Raw genomic sequence first — 15,979 nt, forward strand, 5'->3', positions numbered from 1 at the left:
TCCTTATATCCGTTTCGTGCCTTTTTCTTAAGTATTATTAAGTTATTGTCCTTTGGAATAACGAGACACTGTGCCCACCACTATTACATATATATATATATATATATATATATATATAATATATATATATATATATATATATATATATATATAATATATTCCTTGCAATTTACTTATTTTTACAGATAAAACTTTAATAAATAGTAAGATCAAGGCTAAATAATATATATAACCAAGAGGTTATATATTATTTAGCCAGAAAATCATATCACAAGACTGTAGGAATGTGTAAAAGATAAAAAAAAAAAGAAGATTTCACCTGATTGCGTGAATTTGCAAGGAGGACTGCGGTAGAGCATAAAGAATAGAGTTCTGGGCAGTTGCTGTATCCCAGATCCCTTGGAGATGCCGTGACAGAAGATTCTGGAAGATAAAATAATCGATAGTGTATGTTAAGAGATGATTCTCTGTAAATTGGCTGTCAATTATGATTGTTAATATTTCTTACGAAGAAGGTTAATGAAAACGCTGAAGTGGATAATGAAAGTCTGAAGTTATAATCATTAAAAGGGTAGACACACACACACACACGTACACACAGAGTTCGAACGTTGGTAGTCCAAAGGTGAACTAAATTTGTAACCGCTCAAGCAACAGGAGAGAGAGAGAGAGAGAGAGAGAGAGAGAGAGAGAGAGAGAGAGAGAGAGAGAGAGAGAGAGAGAGAGATCTGTCTATCATGTCCAACAGAAAATGTTCATTGTGATAAATATTGAGGCAGACAGAGAGATTATTTTAGGGTAACCTCGTTAACTTATTTCCCCTTTCCTCCTCCTCCTCCTCCTCCTCCCAAGCCACCTGCCCTTTGACTCCTCACATCCTCTTTGATGTTCTCCGCTGTAATGATGTGGAAAAAAATCGCTTCTTTTGTCATTCACTAATGATGAGAATATATGATTCTGTTTGATGATCGGCAGATGATGTGGTCGCAAAGATTTATATATATATATATATATATATATATATATATATATATATATATATATATATATATATATATAAAAGGGACTTTCGAAGTAGTCCTCTAGTGTGTCATAACAAGGCGTGATCTGACCTCCAGCTTACTCAGGACGTGTGCAAGTTTTTTTTTTTTCCCTCACGCACAAGTTGTAAACATTATTTTCCAAATTTTTAACGTAAATTAAAATGGTAAAATCTACGGTCAAGTAGAGCCTTGTTTCACCAACGAAAATTATAATCAATACTCTATATTTTATTAGAAATAATTGTTCTGTATTGTTTAACATGCAAATTATTTATTCTTAACATTTTCACTCTAATAAATAAATCATCAATATCCTATCCTATAATTCCTGTATCTTTAACTCGACGCGAAACACCTTTTTTCAGACCTTTTTAGGCTCTTCATAGACCTTTCCTATACTTCCCTCCCAAGCACCAACAAAGTAGTGTGCAGGCTTACTCCCCGTGTAAGCGAAAATAGCATATATATAGGCCTGCTCCCATTATAACACTTTTCAGTTTTAAGTTTTCCATCCTTTCCTCATCCATATATCAAAATTCTATTCGTTTAATTATTATATACTTCGCTTATTCCTCCTCCTGCTTTTCACTTATTCTTTTTTTTTATTTATCCTGTTTTACGCTCCTGTGTATTCATGCATTCCCCTTTCGCTCTGTTTCCTGTATTCTCTTCCATTTCCTTATTCATTCTGTTTTTCTCTACGTCATTTTATTTCCACTCTCATTTTCTCGTCCCCCTCTTTGTTTTTCTTGTTTCGTCCTCTCTTCCTGTCCATGCTATTTTCTCCTCGTTTATCCCTTTTTCTCGTGTATCCTTTTTCTTGTTTATCCTTTCCCTCTCGATCCCGTCGTTTCTTCGCGTCTTTCTCCAATTCTTTCTCTGTCCCTTCTCATGTTTATCCAATTTTTCTCTTCGCTATTTACGTATATCGTTTTTTTCCCTTCCGTGGTTTCTTTCCTTTTATTTACCTCATATTTCTCTCTTTCCTCATATATCCTTTTTCTTTGCGTCCACCATCTTTCTCTCATTTCCTCTCATGACAATTTCGTGCTCATCGCATTTCCTATTTTTCTGTTATTTCTTCCTTTCCTCCTCTATCACCCCTCCCCCTTTTTTTTTTATATCCACCATCATTCTCTCTCATTTCCTCTCCTGACATTTAATTGCTCATCGCATTTCCCTATTCTTCCCCTTTCCTTATTCATTTCCCCTCGCTCTTCATCTCCCCTCATTACCCTTTCACTCTTTCATTTCTCGTATTCCAATCTGTCGATTGTTTACAATCTGCTGGAAAGAGGAAAACAGTCTTACTCATTTAAAAAAAATGCACAAAGTTGTTTTCGTCGATCGTGTCAAAGTTACCATCCTTGTTGACGTGGTTTGATGGATTTTGTCTGTGTTGTTCTGGACGTAATGGCGTAGGAGGAGGAGGAGAAGAAGAAGAAGAAGAATCAGGTAAGAAGCAATACAAGAAGACTTGAAATCTGTAATAGTTTCTTGTTTTGTTTGTCTCGTGTCTTACTTTTCTATATCTTTAATTAAACATTCACTTCGGTGGTCGTAGTAATAAGAGGAGGAGGAGGAGGAGGAGGAGGAGGAGGAGGAGGAGGAGGAGGAGGAGGAGGATGGAGGGGGGGGGAATTATTGCTAGGAAACTTGAAACCGTCTAGTTTCTTATTATATTTACCTTGCTGATTTTACTTATGTATATCATTAATTATTCGTTCTTTCTTTTGTTAATGTCTGTGTGAGGCTGAATTATTAACTCTTCCTTTTGTAATTAAAGTTTTGGCAGATAGTGAAAATGTTGATGTACGTTTTAATGATAAGAAACTTGAATAAAATTTTGCGCTTTAATGCTGATCTGCCTTACAATATACTGTTTTCATTTTTCATTGGTGTACATCAGACAAGCTGCAAATGAGTTATTCTCTACAGGTAATCATTGTTATTTGAGGAATATTGGCAAAAATATCGATCATATTATTCCATCATTACTAAGTATATCCAGGTGTGTCCGTTTTTAATAGGAAGGAAAATATTTATAAGTGAAAATATATTACGCCGATGAGGCAACACGTAACATCTAGTATCAGATGTAAAGTAGCCTTACTTTTAAACGGGGAAAATGTAACTTGATGATGTTCCTCAATGACGTTACTTTAATTGTGTTATTTAATTGCACTCACATTGACTGATTGCTTCATTTTGCATTTGCAGACGGAGTTGTCGCAAGCTCTGCAACAGCTATCCGAGAAGGCCCGGGCGGCTACCGAATTCATCCACACGCTCAAGACCCTCTCGGATGAAGTCCACGTGAGTCTGCTGGCCCCTTCCTTCCCCCTCCCCCACACCCCCCTTCTCTCGTGTGTGTTGTGTGTGTGTGTATATATATATTAATATATATTATATATATATAGATATATAGTATATTATATATAAATATATATGTATAATATATATAATGTAGTAACCCTATATTAGTCGATATTGCAGACTTCCTAATTAACTTAAAATGTACATAATTTAGAAAGAAGGAAAAGGGAGGAAAAACATGATCCAAATAAAATTCACCTCTACGGCATTATATATTAAATATATATAATATATATGTATATTAGTATATATAAAATAAATGGCTGTAGAAGTGTAATTTAATTGCATTCATTTTTTCTTTCTCTTTTCAAAATTATATTTTTTTCTTGTAATCATCAAGTATGCATATCGACTAATACATTTCGTAAGTCATACCACAAGGAAATGATTGATGGCTTCGGATAATATAGTAAATGATTAATAAAATAAAATAAGATAAAGTTATTTTATTCTACCTCGTCATTTGTGCTTTCTCGTGCTTCCAGGGAAACTGCCGTGAGGTGGAAGGGGTCATCGCTGCCCAAGTGGATGCCCTGGTGGAGGCTCTGCAAACGAGACGTTCTGACCTCATCAACTGGGTCAGGAGACAGCGCGATGCCAAGGTGGGTAGGTCATTCGACCTGGTTTAAAGGCGGGGTTTAATTTCTCATTGCAGTACCCTTTGTCTTTTTTGACTGGTTTCCATTTAAACGAGACTTTCCTGTATATGTTGCAGGTCTCTCTCTCTCTCTCTCTCTCTCTCTCTCTCTCTCTCTCTCTCTCTCTCTCTCTCTCTCTCTCTCTCTCAAAAGAAAAAATCTCTTTATCTTTGGCTTCATTTCCATTAAACGACATATTCCTGTATTTGTGCGGTTCTCTCTCTCTCTCTCTCTTTTTCAAAAGAAAAAAATCTCTATCTTTGGCTTCATTTCCATTAAACGACATATTCCTGTATTTGTGCTGTTCTCTCTCTCTCTCTCTCTCTCTCTCTCTCTCTCTCTCCTCTCTCCACACACAGCACAAAATAAAAATAAATAATAAAAAAAATTTTGTGGTGTAACTCCCGTTTTTTATCGTCAAATTTTAGAAAACGGTGCATAATTGGAATTCATTAAATGCTTAGGTTATCAGAATGATCCCACAGTAATAATGATTTCTGAATAGACGTTTGTTGATAATCCCAAACTGTACGTTAGATGAATTGCAAAGCGACCCATTTAAAAAAAAAAAAAAAAACTTAGTGTCACGAACTCACTTTTTTTTTTTTAAAGAATGTATAGTAAATGGCCTTTTCAGCGAATTGAAATTCGTAACTCGAAGATGATACAGGACATCATACCAGAAAACCAGATCTGCTGTATCTTAAGTAATTAGGAATGACAGGAATGAGTCGCCCTAATCTTCCCTCAGGTTCATGCGTTGAGAGAACAGGTACAGGACTACACACATACCTTGCAGGGCACCACGGCCACCATCCACTTCTGCATCGAGGCCCTCAAAGAATCCGACCCTGCTTCTTTCATGGAGGTAAAAAAAAAGAAAAGAAAAAAAAAAACTTTAATTGGTGTGGTACCTTTAGATATTGTTGGTTGCCATTGGTAAATTTCACAGTAAAACCCCACTTTAATTGGTGTGGTACCTTTTGATATTGTTGGTCGCCATTGGTAAGCTTCACAGGCAAGATTCAGCCGTGGCTTAAAGAAAGCCCTGGTTAGCATCTGTCTTGTTTCGAATACTTTGGAATTTAGTTTTGTTTAAACGCATTGAAACGTAGGTTTCTGATGGAGTATTTTTAGACTGAAATTCAGGCACAGATGCTTTCAGGAAGGTTAAAAAAAAAAAAAAACTTTAATTGATGTGGTACCTTTTGATGTTGGTCGCCATTGGTAAGTTTCACATGCAAGATTCAACCGTGGCATAAAGAAAGCTGTCTTGTTTTGAATTCTTTGAAATTTATTTTTTGTTGAAACGTATTAAAACGTAGCTTTCTGATGGAGTATTTTTAGACTGAAAATCAGGCAGAGATGCTTTTCATGTCTTTGTAAGTAAAGTCATGTATTATAAATGTAATGAAAATAGCGTCTGAAGGCTTTCATGGAAATGAATCTTAATCCAGGACAGAGCGAGGGCAACTTTCAAGAGAAACTGGTTTGGCCTGTAGACAGGTCTTGAGGATTCGTGTCGTACTGTACTGACCCAGACAGCATGGATGCCATTGGCTACGAGTCTACCCAGTGGCATCAGAAGACGGTTTAATTGATCTGTCATTTATTGTCCTTAATCCAGGCGCAGGCCATCCTAGAGGAGAGGGTATGTACAGTCTCGGAGGACTGGGAACGTACCATGATACCCGAGCCGAGGGTACCCCCCGTCTTCAACCTCACCTTGGATGACAAGACGCTCCTGACTGCCATCCAGCAACTCACGTTTATACAGTTAAAACGTAAGTCATTTCTCGTCTCTACCTCTTGATTAATGCTTTCTTGAATGCATAATGACGAGTAACAATAACTTTTGGTATGGCTAGTGATGATTAACTTTAAAAAAAAAAACTGTTGTAGGAGTAACTTGAGACCAGCCATAACGTGTGAATTATACCGTGTATAAAAAGAAAATAATAAATCGTTACACGTAGACTGATGTGTGCACGTTTGTCATGTAAATTGCTCCCTTCTAATCACTTTAAATATTCATAAAAAAAAGAACTAGAACTATTCTTCTTCTTCCACGCCGTCCCAGGGCCTCATGTAACACTCCAACAGACAGATGACGGCTCAGGTGGGAGACTTTTAAATATAAACTTCGTACTATATATTTTATAAGATCGTTTCCTATACTCAGGACTGCATTCGGTTCATTTTCTCAGCATGGAGGGATTGTAGTCGTGGTCTCTCGTCGTGTGTTTATTTACAAATCTCTCTCTCTCATTTCACCCTCAGTTTTCCCCGTTACATTGGAATGCTCAAGTAGTTTGTTTGCGTATAATGTTGTACTATGTGTGTGATCCTAGCCCACTTCGAACTGTACGCGTTCTATTCTTGAAACATTAATTTTTTTTTCAAAATTTTCTCTTCTGTCTTCCTGCTTTCTCGGAGTACTCTCATATTTTTTCGTGTGGCTGTCCCCAGTAGGAGTTTGTGCAAAGCAATGTGACAATCTATTTCTACATTTTGATTATTTTTTTTCTTTTTATTTAATTTTTTTTCCATTTATTTTTAGTTTTTTTTTATTTTTTTATTTAATTTTTTTTCCATTTATTTATCTTTTATTTATTTAGTTTATTTATTTGTCGTTTTATTTATTTTTTTTTATTTATTTTCTTAGGTATTTATTTATTATTTATTTATTTACTGCGTAGAACTATAGAAAGCACTGAGGCAATAAAAGGAATAGGAAGACAATAAGTACCCAATCCTATCTCAAACTTCCATAAAAATTAATTCACGTTCATTTACTAATGTAATACAACATGCATGAACATTTTATATCACCATTGAAGACAGTCACAGAAACATTTGAAAATAAATAGAAGATATTCACTCGAATATTTTTTTAATTACTCCCATAAGCTGTCAGGCTGACAGTAATTAACTTCATGCAATGTCTTGATATTTCAGAAAATGCTCGCGACGTCTTATAAAACACATTAGCTTGTAAAGGGTTTTGTATTCCCTGTGATTTTCCGTTACTTTGTATAGCGTTTATATATATATTTATATGTATGTATGTATATGTGTATGATGTTTTTATTGCTTGGTGAATGGTATTTGTATTAATATAGGATTGCTTGCAGTTGCACCCCCTTTGTAAATGCGAGTGCATGCGCTGTCCATACTTAGTTTTTACGGTATTATTTTGTAAGTGGAATTGCTCCCATTATCCCATTAATTTTAGCGTTTCTATTTGTACGTTTTTTTTATTGATTCTGGAAATATAACCTTCATCTAATTCTCGAGAGGTTTGGTGCATGATGTCGAGAAATTGTAGATATTCCTATTTATTTTGTCCTTTAAAAGAATTATATTTCATATTATGCTCGTAAATACAACGCATTATACTACGGTAAGTATACAATCTTACTATTTACAGTGAAATTAAGGGGATAAACGAATTCATTCGTATGTCATCTTGTAATTTACGCTCTCTCTCTCTCTCTCTCTCTCTCTCTCTCTCTCTCTCTCTCTCTCTCTCTCTCTCTCTCGCTACTTCAAAACATTTATTTACCACATTTTCACACACAAACACACACACACACACACACACACACACACACACACACACACACACACACACATATATATATATATATATATATATATATATATATATATATATATATATATTAATTTTCTTCATTCTTTCAACAATGCAATATAAGCATTGGCATACTTAAATGTAATCATGTCACCGGTTTGGCATTTTTAGCCAACATAATTATCTATGCAGTTTTTTTTTTTTTTTATATAAAACATGAAACTTATTTTAGGCTTGTGTTGTCTAATTTTATAGTTCCATCTTATTTTTGCATATTTATAAGACCCACCCCCCCCCCCCCCGCCCCGCCCCCAGACACATATGCAGTTACTCGAAAGGCCTGCATATATAATCTCTGCTAATTTGGAAGTTTTGGTTCAATGCTGCGTAACGTAATTCAAATCACTGAATTAATTTAATACTCGTATAAATAAAATAATTCTTAGATTTTAGGTAGGTAGATGTAAGAAGGATGGAAGGCAGAAAGTTGGTGAAGATAATTTATAATTCTGAGTAGTTTGCATATCGAATATTCTCCTGGGAAGAGACCCATCTACCAGTTAAGTGACCGATCATTTATTTAGTCCTCATTCTGTCTTATGAGAGAAAGTAGGGAATATTTAAGCATATTAGGTTTCATTATGGAGAGATTGAAAAGTCGAATAAATGATTACAAAAAATTAACTCAGAACTATATATGTTATAAACTATTTAATTATATGCGTCTATAAACATAATTCTACCGAGTCATGAATTAATTAAAAAATATGGGCACATACATGAATCGTGCACTAGTACTATTGGGATGTAAATTTGCAGGTGTTTGCATATATTTCTATGCAAGCAGCATGTGTCAAAAGTTTACACGCATAATTAATTTTACTGTAACTATGTGTTCTGGTGTTATTAGGTTATGTATATATATAAGTTTTCGTTAATTCAAGATATATGATACATACATGAATCGTGCACTAGTACTATTGGGGTGTAACTTTGCAGGTGTTTACACATATTTCCATGCAAGCAACAGGTGCCAAAAGTTTACAGGCACATTTATGAACTCTTACAATACGTCAAACGTTCAGGTCTCTTGCCAATAGACACGTAGATTACATATATTCTTAAACTATTGATTATTTCATGTGTGATGTGACTAATATTTCTCTCACAGCGCCTGGAACGCCAGCGATGATCCCCGAGGAGTGCAGTGCGGAGAACAATAGTGTCACAATTGCTTGGGCTCCACATCACACTTCCTGTGTCACCGGATACACGCTGGAGATTGACGACGGTAGCAACGGCCCTTTCAGGGTGAGGAGGCTTCGTTGACAAAAATGACATTTAGATTAATAGTAATGTTAGTTATTGTTGTATTAGAAGTAGCAACATTAGTACTAGTAAGAGTAGAAGCAGCAGCAGTGTTAATAGGAATCACTGCATTGCATAGACTAAAAAAAAACTTACACACGAGAAATGGCAGTTGTCAGACATCCTTATTTAAACTGTTAAGTCATGTACACACACACACACACACACACACACACACACACACACACACACACACACACATATATATATATATATATATATAACTACAGAATAAATGCTTACATAGTGTAAGATTGTAGGCGTCTAGGTGGTTGGAAATGCTGCAGAATCACTAAATGTTCTTATTATTCCTTTGAGGCCAAAGTAATCACAGTTTCACTCCCGTAGGATGTTGGGAAATCAATAAGGAGCAATCTCGATATAATGTGACTGTGAAAATCACGAAATTAGTAGGTCTTGGGTATTTGAATATATTTACATAATATGGTACTACTGAAGTGAAGGAATTTATGGTTGGTGCCTTGCCTGGGCTTCGACTCGAACAATAAACGTGAATCTAATGTAATATTATACTAAGGATAAAGTTAGAATCTGGTAAAAAAAAAAAAAAGATACCTGCAGACGGGTCAGATCTTGTAAGTGTTGTAATTCATCTTGCTAATTCACCAAAGTACTTAGAGACAATTACATTGGTAGTATTATAGACGATGGCTTTGATATATCCAGTATTTTTTAACTTGTGGTACTATCTTAGATTTTTGTAAACGGGAATCTTTGAACTTATAATTCTGTAATTTTTACTGCTTTACTAAAGAGAGAAGTTGAAACTGTGTTAAATGGTTTGTTGGGTGTTCCACTCCAACAATGTGGGTCGACAAGAGTTGGACTTGGGTGTCCAAAATTATGTTGCCATTCCGTTGGTAGTCAAGCCTAATCTCTGTCGTTTTCCCTACATTTTGTTGTCAAGAAATTCGCTAAATTAACACTGGTGACTGGTGTTAATATTTTACACCAGTTATTCAATATACTCTAAGCACAAGAGAATGTTGTAAAAAGAAAAATGTTTGTCTCTGACTATGCCATCCCTAATCCAATCCCTAGACATGAGGTAGTGGTACTTCAAGGCAATCATACTTAATCTAACTGAATGTGCAGAAACCTACTCTTATCTGTAGTAGGATGCATTTGCTTGAACCTTCTTTTAACTCTTAACAAAAAATGTAACATTGGTAGTCCATAACTACCTAACCTACCCCTTGAATAGCAGCATTCAATCTGCATATGTGCTATAGTACTCCACTCGTAATGTACTTTTGAGTTAATGGTAATCATTACTACCACATTACAAGGACATTTCTAATGTTAACACCAAAAGATTTCTTTGACCTAACAGGTTTTAATACATTTATACATCTTAAAGTTGGCTCTATCAGTGTTGATGATGAGAATGGCAGGTTCACTATCCCATCTACCTTAAGTTAGTCTACAAAAATATGAAATGGGAAAACATAATGTGAAATATAGGTGAAGTAGAATATGGTATTTGAAAGAAGCGCAGGATAGAAATAGAAATAGATGGAAACGGCGACCCCTAATAAAAATGGGAACCAGCTGGGAAGAAGAAAATAAATTCTAACCCCAACCACCTCCTTTCTAACCTAATAAGTGGTTTGTATCTGGTAATAGCCTCAAATATATACTGATACCTTCAGCTCTGATTATTGCAGCCACTTACTGCCTGCCATCATTTTGTTATTGGTGTAAATGCTGTTGGTATAAATTTTAGGCAGTGTTAAGGATTCTGGATTTCACTGGTCAGAAAGCCTGCAGTGCACTAGTTTGGGATAGGCATATCAAGTTTGTACTACTTTTGTGTAAATCATTGAGTTTAATGTGTTGAAACATGGTAATGGTGTAATATTTGACACCTGTTGATGCCACCATGTGTTAGCCCTAAAAGTATAACAGTGTTTTTTGCAATTTCTGTGTTTAGAATAAATGTGGAAGTTCTGAATTATGCAAAATTTTGTTAAATGCTTTTTTGGTATGTATTTGGGAGTTGGTTTCATATAAAAATGCATGAAAATTGGTCCATTTTATATGCAAGAATTCCAGTTTGTTCAATGATTCCATCTTCTTCATAATCCATATTCGTTCTTCTGCATCAAAGCCAGTTTAATGTCGTACAGGAATTCTTTAGGTTGCATGTTAGTAGGACCCACATTCAAGTGTTTTCTAGGCATAATGTCTCAAGTTGATCGAAGGGTTATTGTGACCACTAGGACATTAATGTTCTAAGGGTAACAAATTTATTACTGTAATACATACAACGTATAAAACCAGGCTGTGACGTTCCTACCTACACAAGTTAGGGTAGAAAAAGACTTTAAGCTGTGGCAGGCAACTCTTTTAAGAGAAGGACACTCCAAAATCAAATCGGTTGGTAGGAGGAGGGACTTTTTAGCCTTGGTAGGGAACCCTCCTAAGAGAAGGCTACTCTGAATACAAACCTTGTTCTCCAACCTTGGACTGTGCCATAGCCATTGTACTGTTGCCTTCCGTGGTCTTGGGTTTGAGTTCCCTCGCCTAAGGGTACAATCAGGCATTTATCTTTTTTGTTCACTGTCCTGTTTTTTTCGAAAAGTATATAGGACAGGTGCTTGTAGGATTATTAGGAAAGTGCCTTTGCCTTTAGGTAATCATTTCCTTTTGATTGCTTTATTTCAGATCCATCCTGCCTCTCCCAGTTGTTATGGCAAACCGGGTGAATTTCTTTTGTCTTACAAGGTGTGCTGGCTCCATCTTGTCGACCAGTTGCTTCTGGTGTTTTTTTTTTCCATTGACGTGGTGTTGTGTATTTATACTCTTGACAGAATTTTTATAGATAATGTAAATACTTTTGTTGTTGATGGTATTGTTGTTTATTGTGCTGTTGATATTTAAAATGTTTCTGTTGTTATGAGTATTTTAAGTGGTGGTACTGATTTTATGTTGTTAATTTTAAGTCTTTCGGGAGACATTGAGCTGAACCCAGAGTAATTCAAATAGATTTTAGTACTGCTTTCAGTTTAGTAAATTATAAACTTCAGATCTTGTAGTGGATGGATATGTTTTAGTATTACTTCAAGATTTCCTTACAGGGATCTTTAGTGAACCAAGACCTATTTGTGTCTGGAGTTCCACAGGGCAATGTTCTTGGTCTACTTGTCATTTTTAGTGTAATATACAAATGATTTGGTTTTTAGCCTGGAAGACAAGATTGTTCAGTATGCCGATGATTCACACTTGTAGGTGTAGTAAAGGCTCCACTTATGAGAAATTAAGCTGCCTTCAGCCTCAGTTGGGACATGGAACGGATCTGGGAATGGTGAAGTTGATGCGGTAAGAGGCTGAACTCCAGTAAAACGAAAACACTATTGATTAACAGATCTCATACAGATTTCCCACCCTTATCCTCCCCTTCTGGTGGATGGAACTTGGCCGATTGAGTCTGAAGCTTTAACTGTTCTAGGTATAACTTTTGACTCTCATCTGACTTTTGAGAAACATTTAATTAAAGTTCAGCAAATGCCGCACGTAGTTAGGTATTGTTCGTAAGGTCATATGTATTTATAACAGATATAATCAATGCAAGCTGTGTTAGATCATTTGTGTACTTCCTTTACTGGAATATTGTTCTTTGGTGTGGATGTCTGCTTCTACCAGATTTATCTCTTTAGATAGTGGTTGGTGGCGATAGGTTTCCTAATACAGTTATGACTTGGACCATCGATGGGTTGTCTGTTGTTTGTCACCTTTTCATAAATTGTATTTTAGCAGTCACAATTGATCCCTGATCCCCTTATCTGCCAAGCAACGAGGTTAGCTGTACAGCAGCACCAATATGCAGTCAATCTGTGGAGCAGCCTCTCAGATGATGTCAGAACTTATGAAGTTCAAGCAAAAATGCAGTGCTTTGCCACCCTAATACTGTCCTTGCATTTTCATACAATTTCATCAATGAATTTGTTTTTCTTTTTTTAATAGGTTTCATCATCTGAATAATAATATGGGTAGAGCTTAAATATGGAAAATACCCAATGCATGTGCAATATTAGAGCAGTTAGCTGCCCAGCAACTCCTGAACCTTGAAAGATACAAAGGTAAAAGTACTTGCAATGATATTTTGATAAGATCAGATTAGAACAATGAGGAAAATTACAAAGTCTTCCAACATTAACTAATGACCTTCTTGTATAGAAATTTATCTAATATTTTCCAATAGGAAAAAATGCTACAGTTGTTACTTAGTCCAAATGAACTATTCAATATTTTTACAAGAGTTTTGTGGAATTCGTGCACATCCAGTTGGAACAGTCCACCATCAATTTTGATTGCTCCATGGCATGGGTAACCTTGAAGGCAAACTTGTTTAAAAACGAAGTTAAGGGAAAAGTATGACCTGTTGGTGCTAGATTTGTATGTATGATGTACGGTCATAATCTGTGCAGTGTGCTGATACACTAAGCGGATGCTAAACTTATTTTTTGGTCTAATACAACAAGAGTATCTGAATCCATTGACTTTTGGTAAGATCTTTGCAGACATTTAATTTTTGTGTGACCTCCATACCTAAGATAAGAAAGGTAAATTCAAGTGTTATGTTAACTTATGATCTCGCTGTGTATCTTTTCTTTCATTGTAATTAAACCCATTTTTTTTTTTTATCTGACAGGAAGTGTACACCGGAGAGGAGACTGTGTGTACCATCGATGGTCTTCATTTTAACTCTATTTACAGAGCAAGAGTTAAAGCCTTCAACAATAGTGGAAGCTCTGCATTTTGTGAACCTCTTTGTTTACAAACAGCAGCAGGTAATGCCTTGCCTTTTTTTGCAGAAATACATTAATGTACATTATAATTCAAGATTTCATATGTACGCAGTACTGATTTATATTTGCTGAGGAATATGAATTACTCTGAAAATATCTAAATGTATTATGTTCTCTGTTGTACTTGGATTGCTGATTGCAAAATTTTTCCTTTTCCTAACAGTCGCATGGTTTACATTTGAAACAAATCATGCTGATCATACACTGTCGGAGAATGGTTGCACAGTGAGCTGTGACTCTTACGAACATCGTGTAGCCTTGGGTAGTGTTGGCTTCTCTAGGGGCATTCATTACTGGGAGTTCCACATAGAACGTTATGATGGAAATGCAGACATTGCATTTGGAGTTGGAAGAATAGACATATGCAAGGAGATGATTTTAGGTGAGGTTTTGCAACTTGTCAACGTTAAAACATTAAAACTTGAATATTTTTTTTCTTCACTGCATTTGTGTGGTTTCAGAAGCAATAGTTTATTTCCATTGGTTTTCAAATAGAGCTACAAATATTGTTTGGAAAAATATACAAAAATTGTCAGGTTGTTGGAATTGAATTGTATACTGCAGTTTTAAGATAAAAAATGAGAATTTTATTCAGTAATGTAGCTTGGAAATTTGTTTTACTACTAAAGCATTAACAAGGTGCTTTGCATGAATCACTCATTTTCATTTGAGTTTTATTCACAGCAAGTGAGAAGCAAAGTATCTTTAACTTCCAATTGAAAAAAATTCAGTATTTCTTAAGTTAATTACTGTATATCCATTGTCAGAATGCTTTGTAATTATGGTGTTATTGAAAAGTATAAATTCATTGTTGATCAACAGGAAAATGTGGTGGCAGCTGGAGTATGTACATCGATGGGGAACGGTCATGGTTCATGCATGGAGGAGAACATTTTGATAGAAAATCTGGAGGTGTAAGAGCAGGGGACACTGTAGGACTATTACTGATTTTACCTGAGAAAACCTTAACATTTTATGTTAATGGAGATTTACAGGTTTGTACCATATCATTATTATAGGAGTGAAAGGAGTTTCCCTTCACCCTTTCATCTTATGCAATTTTTCTGCTCAAGTGTCCATGACAATTTCATTATGCAATGTTTTTGTATCTGTCCCGTTACTAACATATTTACTACAAATTTATTTCACTTACCCCCTTTCATAGAATATATTTAAATAATTTCAAGCTTTGCAATCTTCGTCTCCATTTCAGCTATTAGATACATCTCACTGTAACTTAAAAGATTGTAATATTATTCCTTTGCATCACACTTCGAGAGTTCTTCCATTTTCTTGTAAGTGCCCATTCAGGCATTATAATTTTTTCTTTTGTATTAATGGAATATACTATTTATTTATCTTTAGTCCAATGGTCTCTTTCCACATGTGTTGTCCCCTAGGGCTTATGTTTGGCATACACTATCATGCCTATGTTCTCTTTCACCATCTTTCCTCCGTATTTTAAAGTACTGCACTCTGTCCTACTTCTGATGTTAACATTACAGTAATCATCAGCTATATAATATATAGCAACTCTCAGGGTTTCCCCTTTTGCACTGTTTTGTTGTTGCTCCTATTGCTCTGAAAGGATGTGGTGCTGCTAATTCATGGACACCTATGTTCTCTCATTCTTCTGCTGTGCCTGCCATTGCCTTCACTGGTACAGTGCATTAAATTCAACTTTTTAAATATTTCCAATCTCTTTTTGATCCCAGTTAATTGTTTGTTTTGAAGATCACAAATGTGTTACATAATCACTTATTAGTTCATTAGTACTTTACATTTAGCAGCCTGAATATAAAAACTCCTTGTGTTAGTACATCCCATTTTCCTTTGTTCTGCCTGTCATTTCACCTGAGATGTATAACCCTTCATGCTGTTTGTAATGTCTGGTATTTTTTGCCTTTTCTGTTGACCTGTTACATTTCTTACTTACACATTATAGATGATTATAAGCACATTTTCTCCAAACTTCTGGTCCTAGCTCTTCCTTTATCAGGTTGTAATACAGTATATATTTTTGGTAGATCATCCAGCTGCTTTAGCAGTTATGGGTTTGGGTAGCTCATCTCCAGCTGCTTTAGCAGTTACTGGTTTTTGCTGATAGTCCTCTGGATGTCACACTTT

At 35.4% G+C, this 15,979-nt stretch overlaps 1 protein-coding gene across 3 annotated transcripts in view; it reads left to right on the forward strand.

Moving 5' to 3' along the window:
• LOC135207584 (E3 ubiquitin-protein ligase TRIM9-like) overlaps window positions 1-15,979 on the forward strand; it is a 326,773-nt gene that overhangs the window by 268,021 nt on the left and 42,773 nt on the right. For 2 of the 3 annotated variants that reach the window (XM_064239437.1, XM_064239436.1), the window contains exons 2-10: window positions 3,264-3,359; window positions 3,905-4,021; window positions 4,809-4,925; window positions 5,685-5,841; window positions 6,138-6,176; window positions 8,824-8,963; window positions 13,696-13,834; window positions 14,016-14,234; window positions 14,675-14,847. In XM_064239437.1, coding sequence (XP_064095507.1) covers window positions 3,264-3,359; window positions 3,905-4,021; window positions 4,809-4,925; window positions 5,685-5,841; window positions 6,138-6,176; window positions 8,824-8,963; window positions 13,696-13,834; window positions 14,016-14,234; window positions 14,675-14,847 — 1,197 coding nt within the window. The remainder of the gene's footprint in view (window positions 1-3,263; window positions 3,360-3,904; window positions 4,022-4,808; window positions 4,926-5,684; window positions 5,842-6,137; window positions 6,177-8,823; window positions 8,964-13,695; window positions 13,835-14,015; window positions 14,235-14,674; window positions 14,848-15,979) is intronic. The other variant, XM_064239438.1, reaches the window with a different exon arrangement.

The sequence above is a fragment of the Macrobrachium nipponense genome, chromosome 32 (genome assembly GCF_015104395.2).
Source record: "Macrobrachium nipponense isolate FS-2020 chromosome 32, ASM1510439v2, whole genome shotgun sequence".
Taxonomy (NCBI): domain Eukaryota; kingdom Metazoa; phylum Arthropoda; class Malacostraca; order Decapoda; family Palaemonidae; genus Macrobrachium; species Macrobrachium nipponense.